Source organism: Magnolia sinica, chromosome 13, assembly GCF_029962835.1.
Source record: "Magnolia sinica isolate HGM2019 chromosome 13, MsV1, whole genome shotgun sequence".
In the NCBI taxonomy this organism is placed as follows: domain Eukaryota; kingdom Viridiplantae; phylum Streptophyta; class Magnoliopsida; order Magnoliales; family Magnoliaceae; genus Magnolia; species Magnolia sinica.
The window spans coordinates 57527816-57553510 of NC_080585.1; the positions used below are offsets into that span (position 1 = coordinate 57527816).

Below are 25695 nucleotides of genomic sequence, written 5' to 3' on the forward strand. Positions count from 1 at the left end.
CTTATAATCAAACTATAATCCAAGAGAGTTCAACAAAACAAGAATCAAAATAAAGCAAACATTCCAATCACGCTACAAACTTCACCTCTTAGCTCTAGCTAAGAGGCTTAGCCAACCATAGACATGATTGAACTAAGAACTCTTAAGAAAAACATAAAAACGACTAAGGAAGAGGACGAAAAACTCTTAGCGATGGATTCTCCACACTTTTGCTCTACTTCTTAAACCCTAGAAGATGCCTAGGAACATCCTAGGGACCCCTATTTATAGTTTTGCAACTCAAACTTTTGCACCGAGTTAGAAAAATCCGGAAACCGCCTCAAATTTACGCAATCCGTGTGCTGTCCGCGTGACCTTAGACTGGTCGAGGACAACCTTCAACTGGTCAAGGATGACCGGTTTTTTGAGAATTTTGTCGTTGGAGTTCGAGTCAAGGAATCTTCTACTGGTCGAGCGGAATCCTTCAACAGGTCGAAGATAAGCTTAGACTAGTCGAAGGATGTACATTTTTAGGGTTCCTTTTCTTCCCTTCAAGTCTTCAATGCTCTTCATTCCTCACTTAGTTTTCTTGAATCTTTGGCATGTGAATTCTTCATTCTTGGTTTCATAAGATTCATCCTTGGCTTTGGTGATTCTTAAGTGTTAAATCCATGCTTTTAGCATCCTTTTCAATCCAAGCTCTTAAATTCACCTTGCAACACAAACATGATTAAAATAGAACATTAAGCATTATCTTGTTCATAAAACCATGTAATAAATGGGGGATAATATGTAATATTTGACCCTCAACAATGGGATGGAACGTATTCTGACAGATGTGAGACATATTTCTAATCTATGAAAGAATCTGAACTCTTTAGGAGCTTTTGGGGCAATTTAGTGTAAATTCACCAATTTTGATCGTGTCTCGAAAGTTTCAAAGGGGTCATTCATGGTGATGAAAGTACAATAGAATGATAACCTTTATAGGTTGGACATGCCGACGAATCTTCGTAGTGTGAGAATGCGAGGCTAGCCAGGTTTTCTATGAATTATATTCCATATTGTGATGATCACTACGTATAATGAGCCGCACACACTTTAATAGGCATACATTCATATATATTATATATATATATATATATATATATATATATATATATATATATATATTAGTGGTGCATACTGATACCTCTCGTAGTGGTGGAGTATGAGGTGTATCAGAACCCTTACATTACTTTTGTGAATATCTTAAATTATTGTTAATCTTAAAGGATAACCATCACTATGAGTAGGGCATTGACCATCTCCAACCATATAGATGATGCAGGTGATGTACAACTGAAAACCCAGAGGACCATCTCCCTATGGAAGATTATACTAAATAAATAAGAAAATAGTTTTACGCTTAGTTTTATTTATTTTCTGTTGCAAACTTGATAATCTAATAAGCTCTCATTGAGAGGGCATTTGATAATTTGTTAAATTCTTTTACTCTAATGGAATGATAAATACAGTTGATTTTTTCTCGTGAATGATTACTTTTGTGAATGTAACTGAATGTGATCTAAATGAAAAAAAAAGGTGCGATTTCGAAGCATCTAAGTTTTACATTATTAACGTCTGAAATTCTCGGGTTCGAGTATGTACTTGGGCTGTGAAAATTTGGGGCGTTACACTAGTACTGATGAATGAGAAAGTTGAGTCTCTTCATCGATCCCAATGCAATGATGTTAGGAGAACTTGTAATTCCTTCTAAAGTTATTGGATCTCTAATGAAGGTGCAAGGGATTCGTCCATAACGATATCACATGGAAAGGCCTAATCAAAGGAGGATAAGATGTCTTCTATCAGAACTAGTTCCTCAGAAGAAGAATACAAGGCATAAGAAATATTGGTCAATGGGGCCAGAGAGACAAAAACGTCGATTGTAGGAACTTCCATGGCTCGACCAGGAGAGGCTTCAGTTGGTTGAGATTCTTCTTCCAGTATTTCTATTTCATCCAAAGGCACCATCTTGTGTTCATGGACCAGGGTAAGGACTACTTGATCAGTCAGTTTCATGGATGACACATGCTAAATGGAAGAGAAGGTTGTCGGTGCGATCGATTCCATAACTCCCTAATCCTGATCAGGTACTAGTGTGGAAGTTATAGATTGCAAAAGGAAACTGAAGGACTCCACAGGCTGGAATATTATTGCTTACTCTTGAGCTTGACCTTCTGTCTGATTCTCTGATTAACGAATGTCACTCATAGTCTCTTTTGAGTCAAAAACTTCAAATCTTTCTATAGAAGATTGAGCAACATCAACCATAGTGTCTAGAATAGATACCTCAAATTGAGAAGCTGGTACAGAGACCAACTTTTCAGAGGCCGAGAGCTCCCTGGTTACTGTGACAAAGAAAGGAGAAAGAAAGACAAAAAAAAATTATAAAATAATTAAAAGGAAGGGAATAAAAATGTTGAAGCAACATCCACATAAATCTAACTAAACAGCAACAATGGTAAATTGATCGACCGTTGGTGAAATTTTGGTGGGATTGATGACCAAAGCCAAAACTCATTTGGAACGAGGAAAATGAGGAGGATTAGGACGATATGGCTTGAGAAATCAATCAAAAGAAAGGTTAGGATCGTTTAATCTTTCCTTTTCACTCTGTCATTTATTAAAGACCTCATTGAAGTGAGCATCTTTATGTCTTTTATACACCTCTTTCATCTTCCAAGAGTATTTTGAAGGTGGAATACCCTACCATAATTTGGTTTTGTAATATTTTTTAAAGGTTGCGATAGCTTTAACTGAAGAAGAAATACCTGGAGCTGGGATGGGATTGAGAAATCCTCAGTTGAGAGAGGCCCAAGCTTAAAATTCCTCAAAATGGTTAAAGGATTTGTAGGTGTTGGGATTAAAGCAGCAGATGGGAACCACCTTAGTTGGACCTGCCACTGTGGTCTTTTAACACTTTAATTCAGGTTAAGCTAGCTCGACCGTTCTTATTAATGTGAAAGAATGTTTGACCATCTTTATTGGTGTTGGGGATGGGACGGTCGACGCGATCGAAGTCATCTTCCTCTAGACAGGAGACGACCGACTGAGGAGTAGTCAATTTTTTGGTGCCTTCTCTATTCACCTTCTTCTTAGCCATAGATTTCTCAACTTTTGAAGAAGGAGAAAGCCGACCAATAATTAATTTATGAGATCCACTAATTAAAGTCTCATAGTAGTTTTTCCACCAGGAGTAGGATGACTCTAGTTGTTGTGGATAGTTGGTAAAGAGGGGAAGCGTGAAAGAAGAGCTTATAGAATTAAACACTCTGTAGAGAGTCTGAAAAGTAATGACTGAGTCTGCAACTGGTCAATAAGTCAAAAGTTGGTTACAAGTCTAGTGAATAAATGGAAGGGGGATTCTTTAAGCCAAACCAAATTGACAAGCAAGAAGATTGGGGCAGTATTGTTTGATACGAACCTTGGTATTGACACCCATATTTATTGTGTCGTTATATAGTAGATCTCTGCAGATCAGATAGTTTTTCCAAGCCATATCCCCGACGTTTACTATCTCGGTGTTGGTCGACTTGTAGTCTTCAGTGAATCAGGTCGGGTTGAACTATTTATCTTTAAAGGGACAAAAAGAATGGTTAGAATTATCAAGGGTAAAAGAACAGAAAACTCGTATATTCAGCAAAAGAATAATTGATTTTAGGGCAAAGGATATTGCGATGGCCAATGAAGGTGAATTCCACTTCTGTTGGAATAGATTTAATGAATTTTTCTCCAAAGTACTCATAGAACCATATCTGGACAAGCTAGATAGGCCCGCCAGAGTAGTAAAAACCCTTCATTTTTAATTCAAACATGATACGGTAAAGGTGGTCGAGCACGAAATGGGCAAGAGCAAGCTGACGTCTTTGAGCGAGTGCATCGGTCAGATAAATGTATTCCTTAGTAATTTGCAGGGCACTCACACATATCAGAAATCAGCAAATTTACATAAGAAGGAAAAATCGTGTGTTCTTGCTCATTCATTGTCCTGAGATTTGCGTTGTAGAGCCATGAAAGTGGAATATGCCTTACTAGTCTTGTCCGAAAGGGTGAAGGGGTATTGATTCTTCAAAGCGAAACCCTGATAAATAAGCTCACAAAAAGACAAAAGATGGGTCAGAGCACATACATCCATGATTGTTGGACCCATGGGGCCACATCTTAAATGGAATGTATTGGTTGACTGACTTCAGAAACTTGAAACCGCCGCAAAGAGGAAGGTATTGGTTGGATATCACGCAAGAACATTTTGATGCATTCATGGATTCTTGCCTGCCTCCATGTATCACCATATTGTGCTTCAACGCGAGCAAACCATTCTTCTTAATTGTTCATCAGTTTTGGCCATGCTCTTAGAGACTTAAACATGTTAGAAGGATCTGAGAAATTATTAGATTGGACAAGAAGAACTTCATCAAGGAACTTTGGAAAACTAGGTTCGATCTCACGAAACTGTTCGCGAGTAACTACGGGATGGAATGGTGAAGCAAGTGTCAACAATGACTTGTCTAGTTTGATAGGAGTATTGAATAAGAGGTCATTGGCCACTCTTGACGACATAACATCTAGGTCTTTGATGAACAATTTTAAGTGGAAGGCTGCAATGGAAGGAAAAAAAAAAAAGATGTAGCCATGATAATTGAGAGGAGAAAATTGGAAAGGGGGTTTTGATACAAGAGAGAAGAAGTAAAGGTGAAGGAAGAACAACACCGACTTAGAATTGTGTTTATGTATTGGCCGCAATACATGCCCATTAATGAAAGGATAATCATAACTCCTCGTACGATACGATTTTATGCAACGTATCATAAAGACAACCTAGAAGTGAGAGAGGCAAAAGATATCTTTCGGTACGACCTCGATTAGGTAGAAAACCAATGGGGAGACAACACGTTGACAAACGGCCGATTGCATTAGTGCATTGGGCAATGGAACAACGTCACTTTCACATTTTTCCATAAAGGCGAGCAACATAAGGGGCAATGTTGTACCCTATTTTTGGCTATTTTGGAGAAAGTCAATAGGAGGGCGACACGTGGCATTACACGAGAAATACGAGGTGGATGAAAAGATCTTCAAGATACTTGGAGTGCTTTTTGTAAAATCATAGTTGACGTAAATGCAATCTTATACATCAACGGATGGTCAACGAAGTAATGTGGTCGAGTTATCCAAAAGTCTAATGCGAGAAGAGAGAAATGTGATCAAGTAGTTTAAGATATAAAAAGTAACCAAGAGGAACAAAGTTTGACCGATAGAAGAGGAACAATTACGAAAGGAAGACATAACAAAAGAAAGATCTAGAGAAAGTTTTTTCAACTACTATAACCGTTGCAGTAATAGAAGAAAGATCTGGAAGAACAAACTACAACATAACTCTATAAATAAGAGAGAAATTTAACTGAGCAAGAATCCAACCATCAATCCTTTACAAATCAAATCAAACAAATCTATCAATTTTCTTTATCTCAACTTATCATAGGAGTAGCAATAATCAAGTAGCGGTAATTCATAGTTATAGCCTCTAGTTGTAATCCAAATCTATGCTCATACATTAGATGTGACCTCTATCCAATATCAACAGTTCTTTCAAGAGATGTGTTCTTGTAGTCGCTCATAGTGATTGATTATGAGTTTTTCTTTTTATTTGATTGTACGGGTATTCTAAAGAGTCATTTCTTATAGAAGGCACAAAGCAATTCATCTTCGTAGGAAAAACTCTACTTTCCGAGTATCACTTGATCATTATAAAATTCTACAAGTGGCTGAGCAAGTGATTAATCTTCTCAAAATCTGGTCATATACATTCATATAAGACGTATTTGCTTATTTCAAGGCTTGGGGGTCAAAGTTGATCGGTTTGGATGAGCCGCTTTATGGATTCCGGCACGCCCGCACACATTAGTGACAGAAAACAAACCAGAAAGCCAACGGTGTCAAGAATAGGTACTGCGCACGCTCTACATCATTAACCATCCATTTGCAGCCTATAAATTGAACGTTTAGAATTGGATACCTAGGAAATTTTAGGGCATGGTCTGTCAATGGTGAGCCCAACAGACCAATGGTCTGGATCATTGAACTATGGCACCCACCTGTACAAACCGGATACTCAAGTGCGGATCCCATGGTTCGGTGACCCAGACCCTGAGTTCCCCACCTTTCGAATGGGAGAATCCAATTTTTGGCCGATGGACGGTCAAGGAGAAACATAGCATAGGTCCATTTTCAACTGAAAAGCGACAGATCTTGGGTGGGATCTTGTGAACAGTACATCCAACAGGAATGGTCTATAACACCTGTGCTTAAAACACCTATATTCCACACCTGAGGCATGGGTTTGATGAAAGAAGTGCACCCACCTATGGTTATTGTCCCATCTCCATCATTACCTGTGATGTGGCCCACCTGAGTTGTGTATCTAGATGATTTTGGCCCCATGGCCTATTATCGAGGACTGCACCTAATGGACGAAATGGATTTCACACAAACAACATAGTGGGCCCACTGATTGATTGTTGCACGGGCTGTGTAAAATAGGCCTCGTATTCCAGTCCCATCAACAGTGGGGCCCAAACAATCAATGCTCAGGATCACTGAACAATGAGCTCCACCTGTAAAAAAATGAAACTGTTCATTTAAACTGTCATACATGAATTATAGGTGTGGGCCCATGGTAAACAAAATCAAACAATTTCTTATACCTGTTTACAATCAATTCAAATCACACCCTCCTTATGATGAGGTTAAGCCCATGCTCAGGTTCTACAGTCAATCTAAATGCTGGTGAATGACAATAGCCTGGAGAAAGTGAGAATGAAAACTTACCCAAGATCCCTGAAAGGACCACCTTCAATTCTACCATGGCAAAGTTCTGGCCCACACATGTGCGGGCCCCGGCCCCAAACGGCATGTACACATGTGGAAGCTTGCAAGCGTTGAAAATGCCATGCGCAAACCTCTCCGGGTTGAACTCATGTGCATCTGGGCCCCAGATGTCAGGATTTTGATGTAAGGTCAGGATCGGTATCCATAGCTTGAGGCCTTTGGGAACATGGATGCCTCCTAATTCCATGTCCCGTAATGCCTCCCTTGATAGAAATGCGGCCGGAGGATATAGACGCAAGCTCTCTTGAATCACCATTGTCACCTGCATTGTAGGAAAAAAGCTTAATGATTCCTCTAACAAAGACCACCAAAGTTCATCTGTTGAATATAACGATTTACAGGCGAACTGTGAGAATTGGAGCTGGCTAGCCCAAGACCTTGAGACCGAACTAACGGTTACTAACAGTCAAAATCTTTTAAATAAAAATAGAATTCATATCTTGAATATGATCATAACCATTTGTGTTTAAGGGGTGAGAGTGATACTATTAAATTTCTTTTAGAACAATGATCATTGATGGTTTCAGACAATGGCTCAAATTATCATGTAGGAACCATTTGTGTTGAATTTTCCTCCACCATTGATTTCAGCACAACCCATTATCTGACCATTCAAAGGCTCGTAATTTTTGACGCAATCTTGGGCTATATGATGAAATCAAAGGTGGACGAAAATTCAACCCAGATGCTGCATGCATCAAATCATATAGCTATTGCATGATGATCCAAACATGCTCTATGTGAACACATATGTCTAAGCTGTGTTTGAATGAATCTAGGCCCATGTTTGTAGCCACTTGCTTCTCGCCCCCAAATTGAAGTAAGATAAGAATATGCACGATCATTTTTCTTTCAAAAAATATTTTCAGTAAGTCCGATATCGATCACAATTGTTGGATCGTAAGATGACAGATCGGATCATCTTTCAAAAATCTCAATATTTTCAATAAATCTGATCTCAATCTCAACCATTGGATTGTGATCTAATTCTTTCCTTCTTTCTTTTCACTACAGATTTGTGGGGAACTCCAAGTAAACTAACTGTTTCCAGCTGCCCCAAACACATGGAGAAATTGGTACTAATCAATTTCCCTTGGATGACCACTTCACCAGCAATTAGGGAACAATATCCAAGTGGTACATCAAACATGGTAACAATCATCGATGCGACCATTCATGGTGCTTTTAGGGTCCTAGAATGTGCATGGAGCGTGACACGAAAGGCACGACGGTGAATATTTTTACATAGAAGCATGCACATACCACTTTCATCTTTCGGATCATATCAACATCTGGAAGTTGGCCCCCGCAAACCTCTAAAACCTCAGCACGAGCACGGGTCTGCCACTCTGGGTTCAATGCAAGTAACATCAAGGTCCATGTGGCAGCTACGGCCGTTGTCTCATGCCCCGCAAAGTAGATGTTCTTGCAATTGTCAACTATGAAGCGGTCGGTTGTATCAGGCTTGATCTGATCAGAGTTGGCGCCTTCGAGAATAGTTTGTAACAGGTCCTTTTCTGACGTTGCCAGGGATTCTTCTCTGCGTTCCTTTACTAGCTTCAAAATCAATGACCGGATCTCTCTGTCTAACCTCCAAGTGTTTCTATTGTTCTTGGTTGGAAGATACCTTGCACACACTTAAGTCATTATTTACAAATCCAATAACAAAATGAATCCATACTTGTTTTAATGAAAAATACACACACACACACACACACACACACACACACACACAAAAAGAATTAATAAACACTTATTTGTGCCTCCACTATTAAATGTAACAAGTTAAGAAACTCATGGGCAAGAGATTTGCTCAAATTCATCCTGACATATTGCAATACGACGAGTCAAGAGTTAAGCCTTTGAATCTGGGTTATCTTCCAATGACTCAAACGGGTTTACATGACAAGTCTCACTTTGTATGGTGGAAAGACAACAGATAAAAGATCTCAATTAGATTATTTCAACCCGTTTGATTTGAACATGAATGGTCTCCATAACCTTTGTATAGTCAATGAGTTGAAATAATCAATAGAGGAGTTTTTTTTTTTTTTTTTTTCGTTGGGGGGGGGGGGGATGTTTCCTTGAGGTCGCCCATCCAACGGAGCCCCAGTTTTTATCACCGAAAAAGACTTAAATACAACAGGTAGACGTATCTTATTGTAATACGTAGGGATGTATTGGAGAAGACTTCAGTAGAGAAAGAGATAAACTCTATATGTATTGAATTGATGAAATGCAAGTCATTCAATTGCACAAATACTGTGGTATTCACCCTCAACCCAGAATGGACCCTAAGGTAAGCAGTTTGAAAGCAAATTGCAGATTAGCTTACTTAGGTTAGTAGTGACCTGCTTCTTAGATACAATGAAGTCCAGTTATTTCTCAATGAAAGGGGTTTTCGTGAGTATTTTGTTAGAATAAGGTTTGAGTGTGAGTTATTGGGCATGTGTGATTTGTTTGCATTGATAGGCTTCATAAGGTTATTCTTTGCAAGTGTTCCATTACTCGTCTTAAGGACAAGTTACAACACTCACGAATCGCACTCCCCCTTGATACTATTATGGACTGAACTTGCGCAATTAAAGGAAGGAAAGCTACTAGTTCTATGGCAACAATTGCAACCATTCACCACCAAAAACTCTACCAATGGAAATAATATCGAAGACGAATCTCACTAATGATATTAAAGTTGGTCAAACTAATGAAAGAAAACACAAGATTTTTATTGAGGGAAGGCAAGGTCTCTCTTACTAGATTTTTCACACTTCACACTAAACTAGATGACTTGAACTCTATAGAGAAATGAGTTACAACCCACTCACAAGCATCTGGTGTAGGACTAAACATTAAAAAAAAAAAAAACATAAGACAACACAAGTAAGAGATTTGTGTTCTCAACATTCATTCTCACTCAATATGGTGGGATTTAAGATCTTCAATTACAACTTTTTAGATTGAACTGTCGATATCTATTGAGTCTTCTCCTGACATAGAAGGGAAAAGGTGAACTCGACAATGATTGAGCTACCAAACCATTATTCACATGAAAAAACCTCCCTAAGACACTAGTGCCACATAGCGAGTAAAGTACATAATGGTGGAGAGGGTAACCACACATAAAGGCACATGAAGACACAAGTGCAATACTACACAATAGAACTACAACCACAATAGATAAGAAAAACCTAATAAAGGAAGAAACAATCAATGGAAGCTCTAGTTCCGCTTGATATCCTCCATGTTAAGTTGGGTCAAGCAATATGTCAAACAATTTGTTTTCATTGAACAAAAACAAGGTTGGGAATGGTAGTCTGTCCTTGCAAGGTAATCCATGACTCCCATAGCTCCAAATTCAGCACGCGACAATTGAACAACATCTACATCGACCTTTCACAACTTCTAAAAGAAACTCCTAAAACTACACTATGCAGACCGTGCTGGTGACGAATGGCAACAATGAAGAAGCGAGCAATGAAAAGCAATGGAACTTGTGTTAAAATGGTGGTAGACAGTGGCTCCCATTGGACCGTGATCAACCACGAAGACGAACTTCTCCAAAATGATGGGCTCTTAACAGGCTTGCCCTTGTGTCACCCCTTACAATTTTCAAAAGAAATTCAACAAACATCATCTACATTGACCACTACAATTTCTAAAAGACACTCGTTAAACTGCAATGCGCAGACTAACTGGTGACAATGAAGGAGAGAGGGATGAAACGATGTGAAGATTGTGCTAAAATCTTTGTGGATAGTGGCTCCCATTGGACTGTGATCAATCACAAAGATGAATTTCTCCAAACGACAGGCTCTTATATTGACTTGGCCTGGTGTCGGCCCTTACAATTTTCAAAAGAAACCTGTTAAACAACATCGACAATGACCATTGCAATTTCTAAAATAAACTCATTAAACTACACTACAACCACACTGGAGAAATGATGACAAGAAAGAAGTGAGGGGATGAAAGCAATGAAATTTGCTGAAATCATGGTGAACAGTGGCTCCCATTGGACTACGATCAACCACAAAGATGAACTTCTCCAAAAATGACAGGCTCTTAGGGGACTTGGCCTGGTGTCGGCCCTCACAATTTTCAAAAGGAACTCGTTAAGCAACATCTACATTGACCATTACAATGTCCCAAAAAACTTTTTAAACTAAGCTATGCAGACCTCACTGGTGACGAGCAATTTTGTCAATATGCACCAAGCAATACCATGCCATGATAGGGTTAAGGGATTCTTATCTTTCCTTCTTTTTTGCTTTTCTTTTTTTGTCTTTCAAGGAATTTTTCTTCAAAAACATATGAGGATCCTTTGATCATTTATATTCTTGTCAACTTTCTTGAATGTAGAATCGCGTTGGAAAGGCAGCATTTGATTTTGTAGACCAATAAAAATAAAAATAAAAATAAAGATATTTTGATTTCTAACCATCATTCCACAATACATCTAATTCAACATGATCGTAACAATCCATAAAAAAAATTCAAGATAAGTCATACATCAATTTGGTGTTTCAACCAATTAAGAAGTAAGAAATCATTAAAAAATAAAAAGGCTCTATGATTCAACATTGAAAAGAATATATATCATTTAGTCTCTTATAAAGAATAAAATAAAATAATTTACCTTTTCTAAACAATATTTATTTATTTATTTTTAGTTTTTTGAAAGGTTTTTTCTAGATGATTCTTAAAGCCCCTATCAATTTAAAAACATACAATGAAAGCTAAGTGAAGCTTAAAACAGAAGAGAATATGTATATTTTAAATCATAAATCAGGATTTGAATCCTAAACATAGGATTCACATCATAAAATTGTAGGATTCATATAAAAAGGGATTCAAAAGTGGGATTCAAATCGTTTTTCTTAAGATTCGACTCAAATCGTAAATCGTAGGATTTTGACAACATTGGTGACGAGTAGTAACAATGAAGAAGAAAGGGGATAAAAAGCAACAAAATCTGTGCTAAATCATGGAGGACGGTGGCTCCCATTGGATTGCTATCGACCATGAAGACAAACTTCTCCAAAAGCGATGGGCCCACCCTTGCAATTTCCAAAACAAATTCGTTAACAACATCTACATGGGCCCTTACAATTTCCTAAAGATACTCGTTGAACTACACTACGTATACCATACTGGTGACAAATGGCGACAATGATACAAGGGATGAAAATTAATGAAATTTGTGTTAAAATTGTGGCAGATGGTGGCTCCTATTGGACTGTGATAAACCATGGAAACGAACTTCTCCAAAAAATGCCGGGCTCTTAATGGACTGGGACTGGGGTCAGATTTACCCCAAATGTTGAATTATATGGGTCTGTCCTGCCAGGATTATCAACAATTTTGATTTTCCTTTGGCATGGGGCCAACCCATTAACAGTCCAAATCAGAAAGGAGGATGCGGCACATGCAAATTTTTGGATCCCTAAGAAGCAGCCGATTGAGGAGAAATGTTCGCAGGCCTTGTGAATTGATCATTTTAATGAGAACAAGGCAGCCGATTGAGGATATACGTTCTCAGGCCTTGCAAATTGATCATTTTAATGAGAGAGAGAGAGAGAGAGAGAGAGAGAGAGAGTATTATATTTATATTAAAAGAAGGATAGATCATTTATATTAAGAGGAGCTAGGGCATTCTTACTAAAATAGATTGCCAGATGCACAATGCAATACATTTCTTAGACACTCTTTACAGTAGACTAGATGCCTTGAGCCCCCTTAGAAGTTGCAACCCACTTTCTCATAAGTATCCAGTATAGGACTAAACACACAAGTCAATAAATAAAAGACACAACACAATAAAAAAGTTGAGTTTGTAATCTCAACCATTACAATATTGAACAAACACTGCTCATCAAAACTTGATGCTGGCTAAGATGAAGCAATGAGATAAAGGGTTCTGTTTTTAATTTTGATGAGAAGTATGGCCAACAACATTGTTTTAAATCTCTACAATTATTTCTTCGTAAGAGTGATTCACTCAACAATGAGGACGGTGGTACTAATGTTTTTTGGGATCCAAGTGATCGTTACAAACAACCTAGTTAAGAAAACTATCTGAATTTATTAGTCTTAAGTTATTTGTTGGATTGACGAGAAACACCTCTTGTATATGAATTTGGCAAAAGGTAAAATGATTCCTTTTTGCTTCTACAACCATAATAAAAACAAACTATATATGGAATTGGTATATGATAGAGAATTTGAATGAAAATCATTATCATCGTATAAGCCTTATCCCAACTAATTGGGGTCTACTAAAAGAATCTTGTTTTGCCATTCCACTCTATCGCAGACCATATCTATTGTCATATTGTCAAGACTAATGATCAAAGTTGTGTAATGCAGGGGCATTTTCATACTGAGCTCGAGTGGGGTAGCCCATGGGATGCGGGGACACACTCGGGGTGGGTGACCCATGTGATTTGGGGCCCACAAGGGAGGTCTCATGTTCGAGACTCCTCACCGGGGGTGATTAATGTGCATTTCATACCAGGCTCGAGTGGGGTAGCCCGTGGGATGCGGGGACACACTCGGGGTGGGCAGGCCATGTGATTCGAGGCCCACGAGCCCACAAGGGGGGTTCGGCCGAGGTCCTGACCCATGAGATGTGAGGCCTGGGCTATGAGATAAAGGGATTAATTCGTCGTACTCTAACAGTTTAAGCTTTTAGAGCAACTGGTTAATTGCCCTGCATCAAATTGGTACAAGAGAGACTTCTCACCGGAGGTGATTAATGCAGGGGCATTTTCACACCGGGCTTGAGTGGGGTAGCCAGTGAGATGCGTAGACACACTCGGGGTGGGTGACCCATGTGATTTGGAGCCCACGGGGGAGGTCTTAATTCATCATACTCTAACAGTTCGAGCTTTTAGAGCAACTGGTTAATTGTCCTGCATCATTGTGGCAGAAGTTTCATGTCATCTGTCAACCTGATGCAACCCTCCTCTTTTAATCAGGCTTGGGACTGGCAATGAGAGCACAAAACTCCCACATGCTGTTTTTAGAATTTGAATGACATTAATCCTTGGAAAATTAATGCACTCAAATGTCTAGAACCCCTGTTGGGACCCATCTAAATAAACTTCAATAAGGTCATTAGCAGATGGTTTTTTTTTTTTTAGTGGTATAAACTAAGGTTATGATCATAAACTAGATTATATCATGATAATTTTTTGAGTGTGGGATTTATAAAGAAGAAGTTAATGTCCATATAAAAACAATAATTGGCTTCTGCCACAGTGTAGTTGTAGCAACACATCCACAGTGCAAGTAGCATATATACATGCCAATTAGACCTTAGAATCCCAAGGCTCATTGTGGATCGTACTGGTCAACAATTCTAACCATCCAAGGATCGTCAATTGGATCGTTGAAAAGAAATTTGTCAATATTCCAAATTCATCAGAAAATTAGATGGTTAAGATTAGTTGAGAACTGATTTTCGGGCTTTTCTCTCACACATTGAGGCCCATGATTTTGTGTCTGGATTGGCTTGAATGTTGCCTCAGTAGTTGTAGCCAATGCACATTATTGACTAACCTATGAAATAAGTGCCTCAAATGGAGGAGATTAAGGATGCTTAGGTTTTCTAGATTATGAAAATTATAAATACAACTAAAATTATAAAAAAATATAAGTAAAATGAGAATAGATAGAATACCTCAAGCCAGGAACCCCTATAAGTAAACTTTTCGTAGACATGGCCTGTTGTAGAGCTCTAAGCCTTAAAAATATCTCTTTTCCTTTAAAATAAGAGCTCCCAAAACAAGCTCTTGAGATTACATCTGCAGAGAAGCTTCTCAAATCCTCATCAACTCTTATATCTCCAACCCCACCCTCTTTGTCAACTCTACTCTCCCATGATTTCAATAATGGGATGATGGACTCCACCATTATATCCACCATTCCCTACCAAGGTATAGAAAGTGATAGACACATAAGAAGAAGAAGAAGAAGAAGAAAATAAAAATAAAACAAGGGCCAGATCTAATACAACTTTCCTAGAGTTCTACAATAAAATAATTTCTTGGAGTTTGTTTAATAATTTCCTATTATCTATTCTACAATAAAATAATTTCTTGTTGGGGGTAAAATAATCTTATTGGAATGTGTTAGGCACCCTTCTCTACCCGCACTCACATGAGATCTCTACTTTGTGAAATTTTGGGATTCGTGAGGATTTAAAGGATCCCAGATGTCATATTGTCTAAGTGGTTGTGGACAATATTCAAAGCTTAATTGAAACCAACTGTTCAAGTTCAAGCACCACCTAGGAATCAATGATGGCTCAACTACGGGCTATAATCGTAGAGACAGTTTGCTCGCATCAATCATAGCCAAGGAGATGATTATTGAAAGAAAAGACACAAATAATCAGATGACCCTAGGTTACTGTGTCAAGATCCAAGGACTCAACAAGATACAAAACATACGCCTAAGGGATAATTCCTAGAGAAGCAAGGGAAAGTATAAGAAGGAAATAGTGCGACAAGTAAGTAAATGGATGGTAAGAAAACTGCTTGTGATGTGGGAGATTTGAGAAGAGAAATGAGAGCTACAACACTCCTCTTTAGAGAAGAAGATCATAGATTTCAAATCCCAACCCTACTTTGGATGAGATAAGCCATTAGCTTGAATGTAAGTATTGACTAGATTTGATGGTTGGGATGGTATGGACGGCTTAGATAGGAACACACCCTCACTTCTTTCTTCTTGGTCTCTCACACACTCTCTCTCTTAGTCTCTCTTTATTTCTGTATCTATCTATCTCTCTCTGCTTGGTAGAGAATTCAAGACTTCTTGAAATGAGAGCGGGGGTATTCATTTTTTAAAATAGTGGGAACTTAAAGGGCAAAATTGCCATGTGGGATGGTTTGAGTAGCTGCTGGACATATGGCACCATTGGTTGACTAGGAGTGCTGTAGAATTTGTAATTTCACCAAGACTTGGGGTCTATTATTAAAAATAAAAAATAAAAAAAATGGATTTCTACTAGTGCTTGGAGTAACCGAATCCTGAGGCATCTAGTCTAGGGATCCATGTGCAGCTTTCTGGAAGAACGGTTGACTTTTATTAGGATAGCGGAAATTGGATTTTTATCACCTAGTTACACTCACTTCTGTACTTGCAACTTGTTTTGTTGTAATCTTAGGTGTCCTTCGGCGGCCCTTGATTGCCCTTGATTGGTCAAAAGGTACCAATGAAAATCCAATTTTTGCTGGCAGACCGTGGTTATTTTGGCCAGTTTTTACGGTTTGGATGGTCCTGTTGGGGCACTAGGTCAGTTTGGATTGGTCTATGGAGTTGCCTTGCAGATTTTAGGGAGTGAACGGATGCCAAAACAAGGTTTCCTGGCTACAGTTTTCCCAAGGGTTGTTGGTTTGGGTACCCATCGGTTTATGGTTCAGTTCCACGTGCTCGGTGTGTGTGTGTGTGTCTATATATATATATATATATATATATATATATATATATATATATATATATATATATATCGGTGTGTGTGTGTGTGTTTATATATATATATATATATATATATATATATATATATAGAGAGAGAGAGAGAGAGAGAGAGAGAGAGAGAGAGAGAGAGAGAGAGGAATGCTCACCTGCGGACCTTCTTACGTGAGCACTTCTGCGCACCTTTACACACATGTCATGGGGCACAGAATCTAAACGGTCCACATGATGCGGTACCCCTTGAAACCTCACTAGCCCAGCTTTAAGCTCGATACAAAACTCCGGTGGGCCATGGCAAAAGGAAACAGTTTCCTCCCTTGATTTGCATTTCTCTTTGTTATGGCCCACTAGAGTTTTGGGTCAGGCTAAAAATTGGGCCCATAGAGTTTCAAGGGGTACTGCATCACATGGACCATTCAAATTATGTGCCCATGACACATGTGCAAAAGTCATTTGCAAATGTGTCATGGGCACAAAATCTGAACAGTCCACGATGACGCGGCACCCCTTGAAACCTCACTAGCCCAACTTTCAGCCCGCTACAAAACTCTTGTTGGCCATGGCAAAAGGAAACAATTTCCTCCCTTGATTTGCATTTCGCTTTGCTATGCCCCACTAGAGTTTTGGGTTAGGCTACAAATTGGACCTATAAAGTTTCAAGGGGTACTGCATCACATGAACTGTTCAAATTCTGTACCCATGACACATGTGCAAAGGTGCGCACGGGTGCTCACATTAGAAGGTGCGCAGGTGAGCATTCCTATATATATATATATATATATATATATAGAGAGAGAGAGAGAGAGAGAGAGAGAGAGAGAGAGTCATGCTCCCCTGCGCACCTATGCACGTGCGCACCTTTGCACACGTGTCATGGGTGTCTAATCTGGACGGTCCATGTGATGCGGAATCCCATGAAACCTCATGTAGGAAATTTTCACCTTAATCTAAAATTCTGGTGGGCCATAGCAAAGAGAAATGCAAATCAAGGGAGGAAACTGTTTTAATTTTTCATGGCCCATCAAAGTTCTAGATCAAAGTAAAACTTGGTTTGGGGGGGTTTCACGAGGTGTTGCTTCACATGAACGGTTCAGATTTTGGATCCATATCACATATTATGGGTTCTCAAAAAAGTTCGTATGTAACAGGTACGAACTGGTTCGCAAGTGAGCGTTTCCGTGTATATATATATATATATATATATATATATATATATATATATATATATATATATATATATATATAGAGAGAGAGAGAGAGAGAGAGAGAGAGAGAGAGAGAGAGAGAGGAAATGGAAATGGTACTATGAGGTTTCCCATTAGGTCGAGCTGTGTGGGCCCCACCATGATGTGTGTGGAACATCAACACCATGCATTTGATGGGTCCCCTTTAGGTTATGGGATATCCCAAAAATCAGCTGTATATGGAACTAAGGTGAGCCATACCATCTAAAATCATGTAAAGACATGCCTAAAATATATAAAAGCACTTGGTGGGGCTCACTTGAGTTTTGAATGTACCTGAAACTCAGTATGACCCCTCATCCAAGTGAGACACACACAATGGATGGGTTGGATTTGTGAACCACATCTCAGTGGACTCAATAAATGATTATGAATGTTTTAATGGGAGGGTAACCCCTCTCAACTATTGTATGTGGTGTGGCCCACAAAAGTCATGGATTGACTTGATTTTTAAGCCGGTGGCCCATCATGTAATGGTGCATCTGGCTAATGGGGTAGATGTTCGACACACATCAAGGTGGGGCCCACACAACTCGACCTCATGGGAAGCTCCCATAAGGTCGGCCTCATAGTACCTATACACACACACACAATTCAAATTGAGTCAGCTATGTGGCAGTGGAACGGTCTATATTGTCATGCACCTAAGCCATGTGCATGGTTGAGTCACCTCCATTTTTAAAAAGTTGATTTGTACAATATTAAGAGGTTAGTAAATCAAATTTCAAGGGAGGAGATAAATGTGAGTTGAATTTACCTTGACCTTGTCCATGAAGAACTGAGGGGCTATGATTTTCCTCTGGTGGGCCCAAATGGACCCATTTGATGTTAGAATGCCCTCACCAAATAATGGGCCCCTTTCTTTCTGCATGTATGTGGGCTTTCCAAGATCCAAAGACTTTTGGAGGCTTATTTCCTTCACAAGATCGGCGTCGCTCACATACAATAGTTGCATGGTTCCGGTCGAGTACATAAATAGCGGACCTATAAGAATCAAACCCATGAAATGGTAGAGTTAGTGATCGAAGCCGATGATAGGAACACAGAAGATTGTGACACGTAACAACCTAGTGGGCCTTTCCTTCTTTAAGCAAAGCTAGCCAATGAAAAGGGCCACCTCCTGTCTAGCCCAGTCCGGGATCTGAGAATAAGGCTTGGCCCAGGCCACACCTACCATTAAAATGCCTAGGCTGATTAGGCCGGGCTAGACAAACCTATCGGGCCTTTGATCTAAATAAAGCCTGGCCCATTTCCAACAGTTCCTGGACTGGAATTCAACAACCCATCCCAGCCCTAAGCCTACATCTCTACCTCATACTACCACTATGGATGAGGAATTATTGGGTGTTGGGATCCATGGTTCGACGATCTAGAATTCTAGACTGTTGATCTGGTGGGCACACCATGGAACACCCCATAATCCTCAATAGAGTAAGTTCCTAAAAATATAGCAAATGTCAACATTCAACACAAAGGAAAAGGCCATAGATTGTAGGGATGATATTCTCTAATCTGGAAGAAAGTTTTCACCAGTCTCCAGCGACGGCATGGCCCCCCGTATGAATGGATGGATCACCCAACATGTGGCCCACATACATGGAGCACAGTACAGTTCGGCTGAATATGGAGGAATTATATAATCCTTTAACCGAAGAATACAGTGTCCTCGGGACTGGTGGACCAGTTTGCGTTTAGTCCGCTCATTAACTGGGTCCGGAAGAAAAGCCCATAATCCGCCCACCCAAAATGGGCCTAATCCTCACCCAACACGGTGCAACCCTGACCGTGGGCCTACCTTGATGTCTGTATTGTATATCCACACCGTTCATGGGTTTTGCCAGCTCAGTTTAGGACATGAGCCCAAAAATGAAGCAGATCCAAAACTCAGGTAAACCTTAACATAAGTAATGGTGGTGATTAAATGCCTACCATTAAAAATTTTCAAGGGCCCACCGTAATGTTTATTTGCCATCAAACCTATTGATAAGGTCATAAGGTCATAAAGACCTAGATGAAGGGAAAAAATAATTATCAGCTTGATCCAAAACTTTTGTGGCCTACAAGAAGTTTTTAATTGTCAATAGCCACTGTTTACTTTGGGTAGTCCACCTGAGATTTGGATCTGCTTCATTTTTTTACCTCATATAGTAAAAAAAAAAAATTAATTAATTTTTTTTTTTAAAGCTGGTAAAATGGATGCATGACATGGATGTACAATAAATAAATCAAGGTGGCACCCACAGTCAGGGCAGCGTCTTATCAGCTAACTAACTGAAGTTGTCAAATCTGCCCTGACCCAAAGATTTTATGCTCAGGCCCCAGCCAGCCCTGTTAGGCCAGTGGACCAGTCCCACACTTTCCGGCCTCAAGTTGGGCCCATGTTTCAGTGGCCCAACCAACCGGCCTCAAGTTGGGCCATTGATATATTAAGCCTATCGGTTTGGATAGAAGTAAATGAAGGAAAAAGGAGGGAACTGAAAGTAAATAAGGCAAATGCCAATTTGATGAGGATTTTCTCCTCATTGCTGGGTTCGATGAAATCGAACCAGTTTCGATATCATCGATAATTGCTGGATTTTTAACCGTTGGTCGCCGGACAGTTTTTTGGTCATGCCGATATCATTGATGGACTTTAGATGATATCGAAGGCTGTCATCGAGAGACCTTTGATGACATTGATAATTGTTGAATTTTTCACCCCTGGTCGCTGGACAGTTTTTAGTCATGTTTCGATATCATCGAAGGACCGTCGATGATATCGAAGGCTGTCATTGAAAGACCGTCGATATCATCGAAGAGTTCCGCAGATGCGATTGCGGAAACGTAAATTTTGCGGATTTTGTTTCCTATTTTGATTCTACCTCTTTCTATTCTTATATAAAGGGGTGTATGCGGGATTGGGGTGGATTCCATGGTATTCTAGGATTTTCTAAAGCTTTGCAAGGATTTGCTAAAGGGCTTAGAGTTATCAAAGGTATGTGAGAGAGAGAAAGAGAGAGAGGAAGCTTGTGGAAGGGAGGTTATGCTTGTAGAGGTGATCTACCATATCTAAGCGCTTCCACGTCCTCGTAATCAGTGAGATCTCTCCGTCTTCTTTGTTTCTTTTATTGTTTATCCACTCCTGCGTGAGTGAAGAATGTTTGATGCAAGCGGTGTGTGCTTGTGATCGGTTGTAACGTTCTGCTTTATAGTGGATTGTTGATCTGGACAAGGTCCCGTAGTTTTTACCTCTTTAAGGGTTTTCCACGTAAAAATACCTAGTGTTGTGTGGTTTATGTTTTGATTTAGTTCATTGCATTATTATTTCATATTTCTGGTTTGTTTCAGGAGGCTAGATCCTAAGGTTTTGTGCAAGGCCCCCAACAAAGTGGTATCAGAGCTAAGTTCATTGAACGGGTAGGATTGGTTTTGAATTATGGAAGGTGCCTCATCAAGGATGATCAGCCTCAATGGTTCTAACTGAACCATATGGAAGGCTAAGATAGAGGACTTGCTTTATTACAAGGACTTATATTCTCCAATTTTAGGCATATCAGCAAAATCTAAGGATATGTCTGATGATGATTGGAAGAAGATAGATTGAAAGGCGGTGGAGTTTATTAGACAATGGTTGGACGATTTCTTATTCCACCATGTGTCTACGGAAACCTCAGCCGTTAGCTTATGGCTGAAATTGGAAGGGCTGTATGAGAGGAAGACAGCCGGTAATAAAATCATTCTGATAAAACGACTTGTGAATCTCAAGTTCAAAGATGGTGGTTTTGTGGCCGAGCATATGAATGAGATAAGCAATATAGTGAACCAACTCTCCTCTATAAAGATGGTCCTGGATGATGAATTGTAGGCTTTGCTATTGCTTAGTTCATTGCCTGACGGTTGAGAGACATTGGTGGTGTCTCTAAGTAACTCCGTGTCAGACGGAAAGATATTCATGAAACAAGTTACTAGCTGTCTCTTCAATGAGGAGACAAGGAGGAAGTCTCAGGGGTCTACTCAGCAAGAGGCCCTTGTGACACAGAAACGGGAGAAATGAAAGAACAGGAAAGATGTTAATTGCTGGAATTGTAGCAAGAAGGGCCACTACAAGCACGAATGCCGTGGTAAGAAGACTGACAAGAAAGGAAAATGAAAGGAGAAGGCAAATGAATCAGATTCCACTGCGGTCGCTTTAGATGGCGACGTTGTAGTTACTCTTTCAGCAGATCATGTATGTCTCATGACTATGAGTCAGGACACCGACTGGGTGATTGACTTAGGAGCTTCTTTTCATGTGACTCCACGTAGAGACTTCTTCATAAGCTACAAGTCAGGTGACTATGGGACCGTGAAGTTGGGGAATTCTGGCGTATCGAAGATCGTAGGGGTCAGTGATATTTGTGTGAAGACCGATGTGGGCTGCACATTGGTTCTCGGGGATATGAGGCATATCCTAGACCTTCGCATCAACTTGATGTCGATGGGAAGACTGGATGATGATGGCTATGAAAGCCGGTTTGCTGGTGGGCGCTGAAAGCTCATCAAGGGTTCGTTGATCGTAGCCAGAGGAAAGAATTGTTGCACCCTTTACAAGGCAAGTGTCAGTGTATGCAAGGGTGGGTTGAACACAGCGAAAGATTCAACTATTGATATGTGCACACGCGTCTAGGCTACCTGAGTGAAAAAGGGCTTCAAGTACTAGCGATGAAGCGGCTCCTTCCATACGTGACAGGTACACCTCTCAAAACCTGTCTTGATTGTTTACCAGGGAAACAACATAGAGTTTCATTCGTTAAAACTGCTTCTCATATTAATAAAATGCATGCATTAGATTTGGTTTATTCTAATGTTTGTGGTCCTATAAGGACAAAAACCTTGGGTAGGGCATTGTATTTTGTCACTTTTATAGATAATGTATTTATGAGGGTTTGGGTTTATGCTTTGAAATCCAAGGATGAAGTCTTTGGTGTGTTTAAATTATTTCATGTTATGGTCGAGAGAGAGACAGATAGATCATTGAAGTGCATTCGCACTGACAATGGTAGTGAATACATTGACGACTTTCATGAGTACTGCAAGTCCCTGGGTATACGGCATAAACAAACGGTTCCCAAGACCCCCAACATAATAGTGTAGCTGAGTGAATGAATCGCACCATTGTTGAGAGAATCAGATGCATGTTATCCTATGCGAAGTTACCTAAGACGTTCTGGGGAGAAGCAATGCACACGGCGGTGTATTTGATAAATAGGTCTCCATCAGCCCTATTGAATGGAGAAGTACCTAAGAAGGTGTGGACTGGACAGGATCCATCGTACAGTCATCTCGGGGTGTTTGGATGCAGGGCATCCGTTCACGTACCAAAGGACGAGAGGTCCAAGCTCGATATGAAGATCAGGCAGTATGTGTTCTTGGGGTATGATGATGAAAAATTCGGTTACAAATTGTGGGATCCAACCGAGAGGAAGCTCGTCAGGAGCAGAGATGTGGTTTTCTTTGAAGATCAGTGTATAGAAGACATTGGTAAGCCAGAGAAGAACCAGCCTAGTTGTGGTGAGCTAGAGGACATGGATCCGGTTATTCCTCCCGTGGTGCCTGATGACGGGGGAGTACAGAAAGGTGCAGAAGACGAGGGAGTTCCTTCAAAAGATGGACCAGGGGAGCATCCCCCACTTGATCCACTTGTTGAGCCATAGGTGAGGAGGTCATCTAGGGATAGACAGCCGTCCAAGAGGTACTCGTCGCATGAGTACATTATGCTCACTGATGGATGAGAGCTAGAAGATTATTCTGAGGCCCTAGCCAATGAGCATAAGCGGGAGTGGTTGAAAGCTATGCAAGAGGAGATGAAATCCTACATAAGAACCACACCTATGATATGGTGAAATTGCCTAAGGGCAAGAAAGCTTTGAACAACAGGTGAGTGTTCAGAAAGAAGGTTGAGTAAAAGAATTCACAGACGAGGTTCAAGGCCAGATTTGTAGTGAAAGGGTTCGGTCAGAAGAAAGGTATAGACTTCGAGGAGATATTTTCACCAGTGGTGAAGATGACATTCATACAGGTGTTGCTTGGGTTGGCGGCTAGCATGGATCTGGAAATAAAGCAGTTAGATATTAAAACTGTTTTTTTCCATGGTGACCTGGAAGAAGAGATCTATATGTACCAACCAGAGGGGTTCGAAATCAAGGGCAATGAGCATATGGTGTGTAGGCTGAGGAAGAGCTTGTATGGGCTGAAACAAGTTCCACGGCAATGGTACAAGAAGTTCGACTCGTTTATACTAAAGCATGGGTATGACAGAACGGAGTCGGACCACTGTGTGTTCACGTGCAAGTTCTCAGATGGTGATTTTTTAGTTCTTTTGTTATACGTTGATGACATGTTCATCATGGAAAAAGCATCAAGAAGATCGACAAATTGAAACAGGAGTTGAGCAAGTCGTTTGCGGTAAAAGACTTGGGTTCGGCTAAACAAATCCTAGGAATGGAGATAACCCGTGACAGAAGCAGCAGGAAGCCTTGGCTGTCACAAGAGCGGTATATTGAGAAAGTCCTAGAGCGGTTCAATATGAATGCAACGAAGCCAGTCAATACTTCATTGGATGGTCACTTCAGATTGAGCGACAGACAGTGTCCCAAGACGAAGGCAGAGGTGGAAGAGATGCAGAAGATACCCTACGCGTAAACAATAGAAAGTTTAATGTATGTTATGGTGTGCACACGCCCAGACATAGCATATGCGGTTGGTGTTGTCAGCCGTTATCTTGCCAATCCTGGAAAAGAGCATTGGGCAGCGGTGAAGTGGATACTGTGGTATCTAAGAAGCTCATCCAGGTTGAGCTTATGCTATGGTGACGGAAAACCTGTGTTAGAGGGCTACATAGATATAGATATGACAGGTGACATAGACTTCAGGAAGTCTACATCGGGGTTCATGTTCACGTTTGCAGGGGAAGTTTCTTGGTAGAGCAAGCTATAGAAGGTCGTAGCATGGTCGATGACAGAGGCCGAGTACATTGCAGTCACAGAGGCATGTAAAGAGATGCTTTGGATGAAGAGGTTCCTAAAGGAACTTAACCTGAAGAAGGAGCAACACGTGATCTATTACGATAGTCAAAGTGTTATACACTTGAGCAAGAATCCAAGTCAGCACTCCAAGTCGAAGCACATAGATATTCGATATCACTGGATCAGGGATACTTTGGAACAGAAGGTATTACAGCTTGAGAAGGTTCACACGTACGATAATGGGTCAGACATGATGACTAAGGCTTTGCTCAAGGGTAAGTTTGAGGTTTGTAGAAAACGGGCTGGCTTGAAGAAGGTGGATTCCTCCTGAGTCGAAAAGGGGGAGATTTGATGAGGATTTTCTCCTCATTGCTGGGTTCGATGAAATCGAACCAGTTTCGATATCATCGATAATTACTGAATTTTTCACCGCTGGTTGCTGAACAGTTTTTTGGTTCTGTCGATATCATCGATGGACTTTAGATGATATCAAAGGCTGTCATCGAGAGACCTTCGATGACATCGATAATTGTTGAATTTTTCACCACTGGTTGCTGGACAGTTTTTGGTCCTATTTTGATATCATCGAAAAACCGTCGATGATATTGAAGGCTGTCATCGAAAGAGTGTCGATATCATCGAAGAGTTCCGCAGATGCGATTGCAGAAATACAGATTTTACAAATTGTGTTTCCTATTTTGATTCTACCTCTTTTTATTATTATATAAAGGGGTGTATGCAGGATTGGGGTGAATTCCATGGTATTCTAGGATTTCCTAAAGCTTTGCAAGGATTTGCTAAAGGGCTTAGGGTTATCAAAGGTGTGTGTGAGAGAGAAAGAGAGAGAGAGAGAGGAAGCTTGTGGAAGGGAGGCTATGCTCGTAGAGGTGATCTACCATATCTCAGCACTTCCACGTCCTCGTAATCGGTGAGATCTCTCCGTCTTCTTTGTTTCTCTTATTGTTTATCCACTCCTGCGTGAGTGAAGAAGGTTTGATCCAAGCGGTGTGTGCTTGTGATCGGTTGTAACGTTCTGCTTTATAGTGGATTGTTGATTTGGACGAGGTCCTCTGGTT

The 25695-nt window shown here is 40.2% G+C and overlaps 1 protein-coding gene across 2 annotated transcripts in view; it reads right to left on the bottom strand.

Moving 5' to 3' along the window:
• Nucleotides 1-6641: 6641 nt before the first annotated feature.
• Nucleotides 6642-25695, bottom strand: part of LOC131223772 (cytochrome P450 714C2-like) — a 29305-nt gene continuing 10251 nt past the window's right edge. For both annotated transcript variants that reach the window (XM_058219266.1, XM_058219267.1), the window contains 4 exons: nucleotides 18394-18620; nucleotides 14594-14841; nucleotides 8176-8539; nucleotides 6642-7174 (listed from right to left, as the gene is read on the bottom strand). In XM_058219266.1, the coding sequence (XP_058075249.1) occupies nucleotides 6749-7174; nucleotides 8176-8539; nucleotides 14594-14841; nucleotides 18394-18620 (1265 nt within the window). In that variant the 3' untranslated portion in view covers nucleotides 6642-6748. The remainder of the gene's footprint in view (nucleotides 7175-8175; nucleotides 8540-14593; nucleotides 14842-18393; nucleotides 18621-25695) is intronic.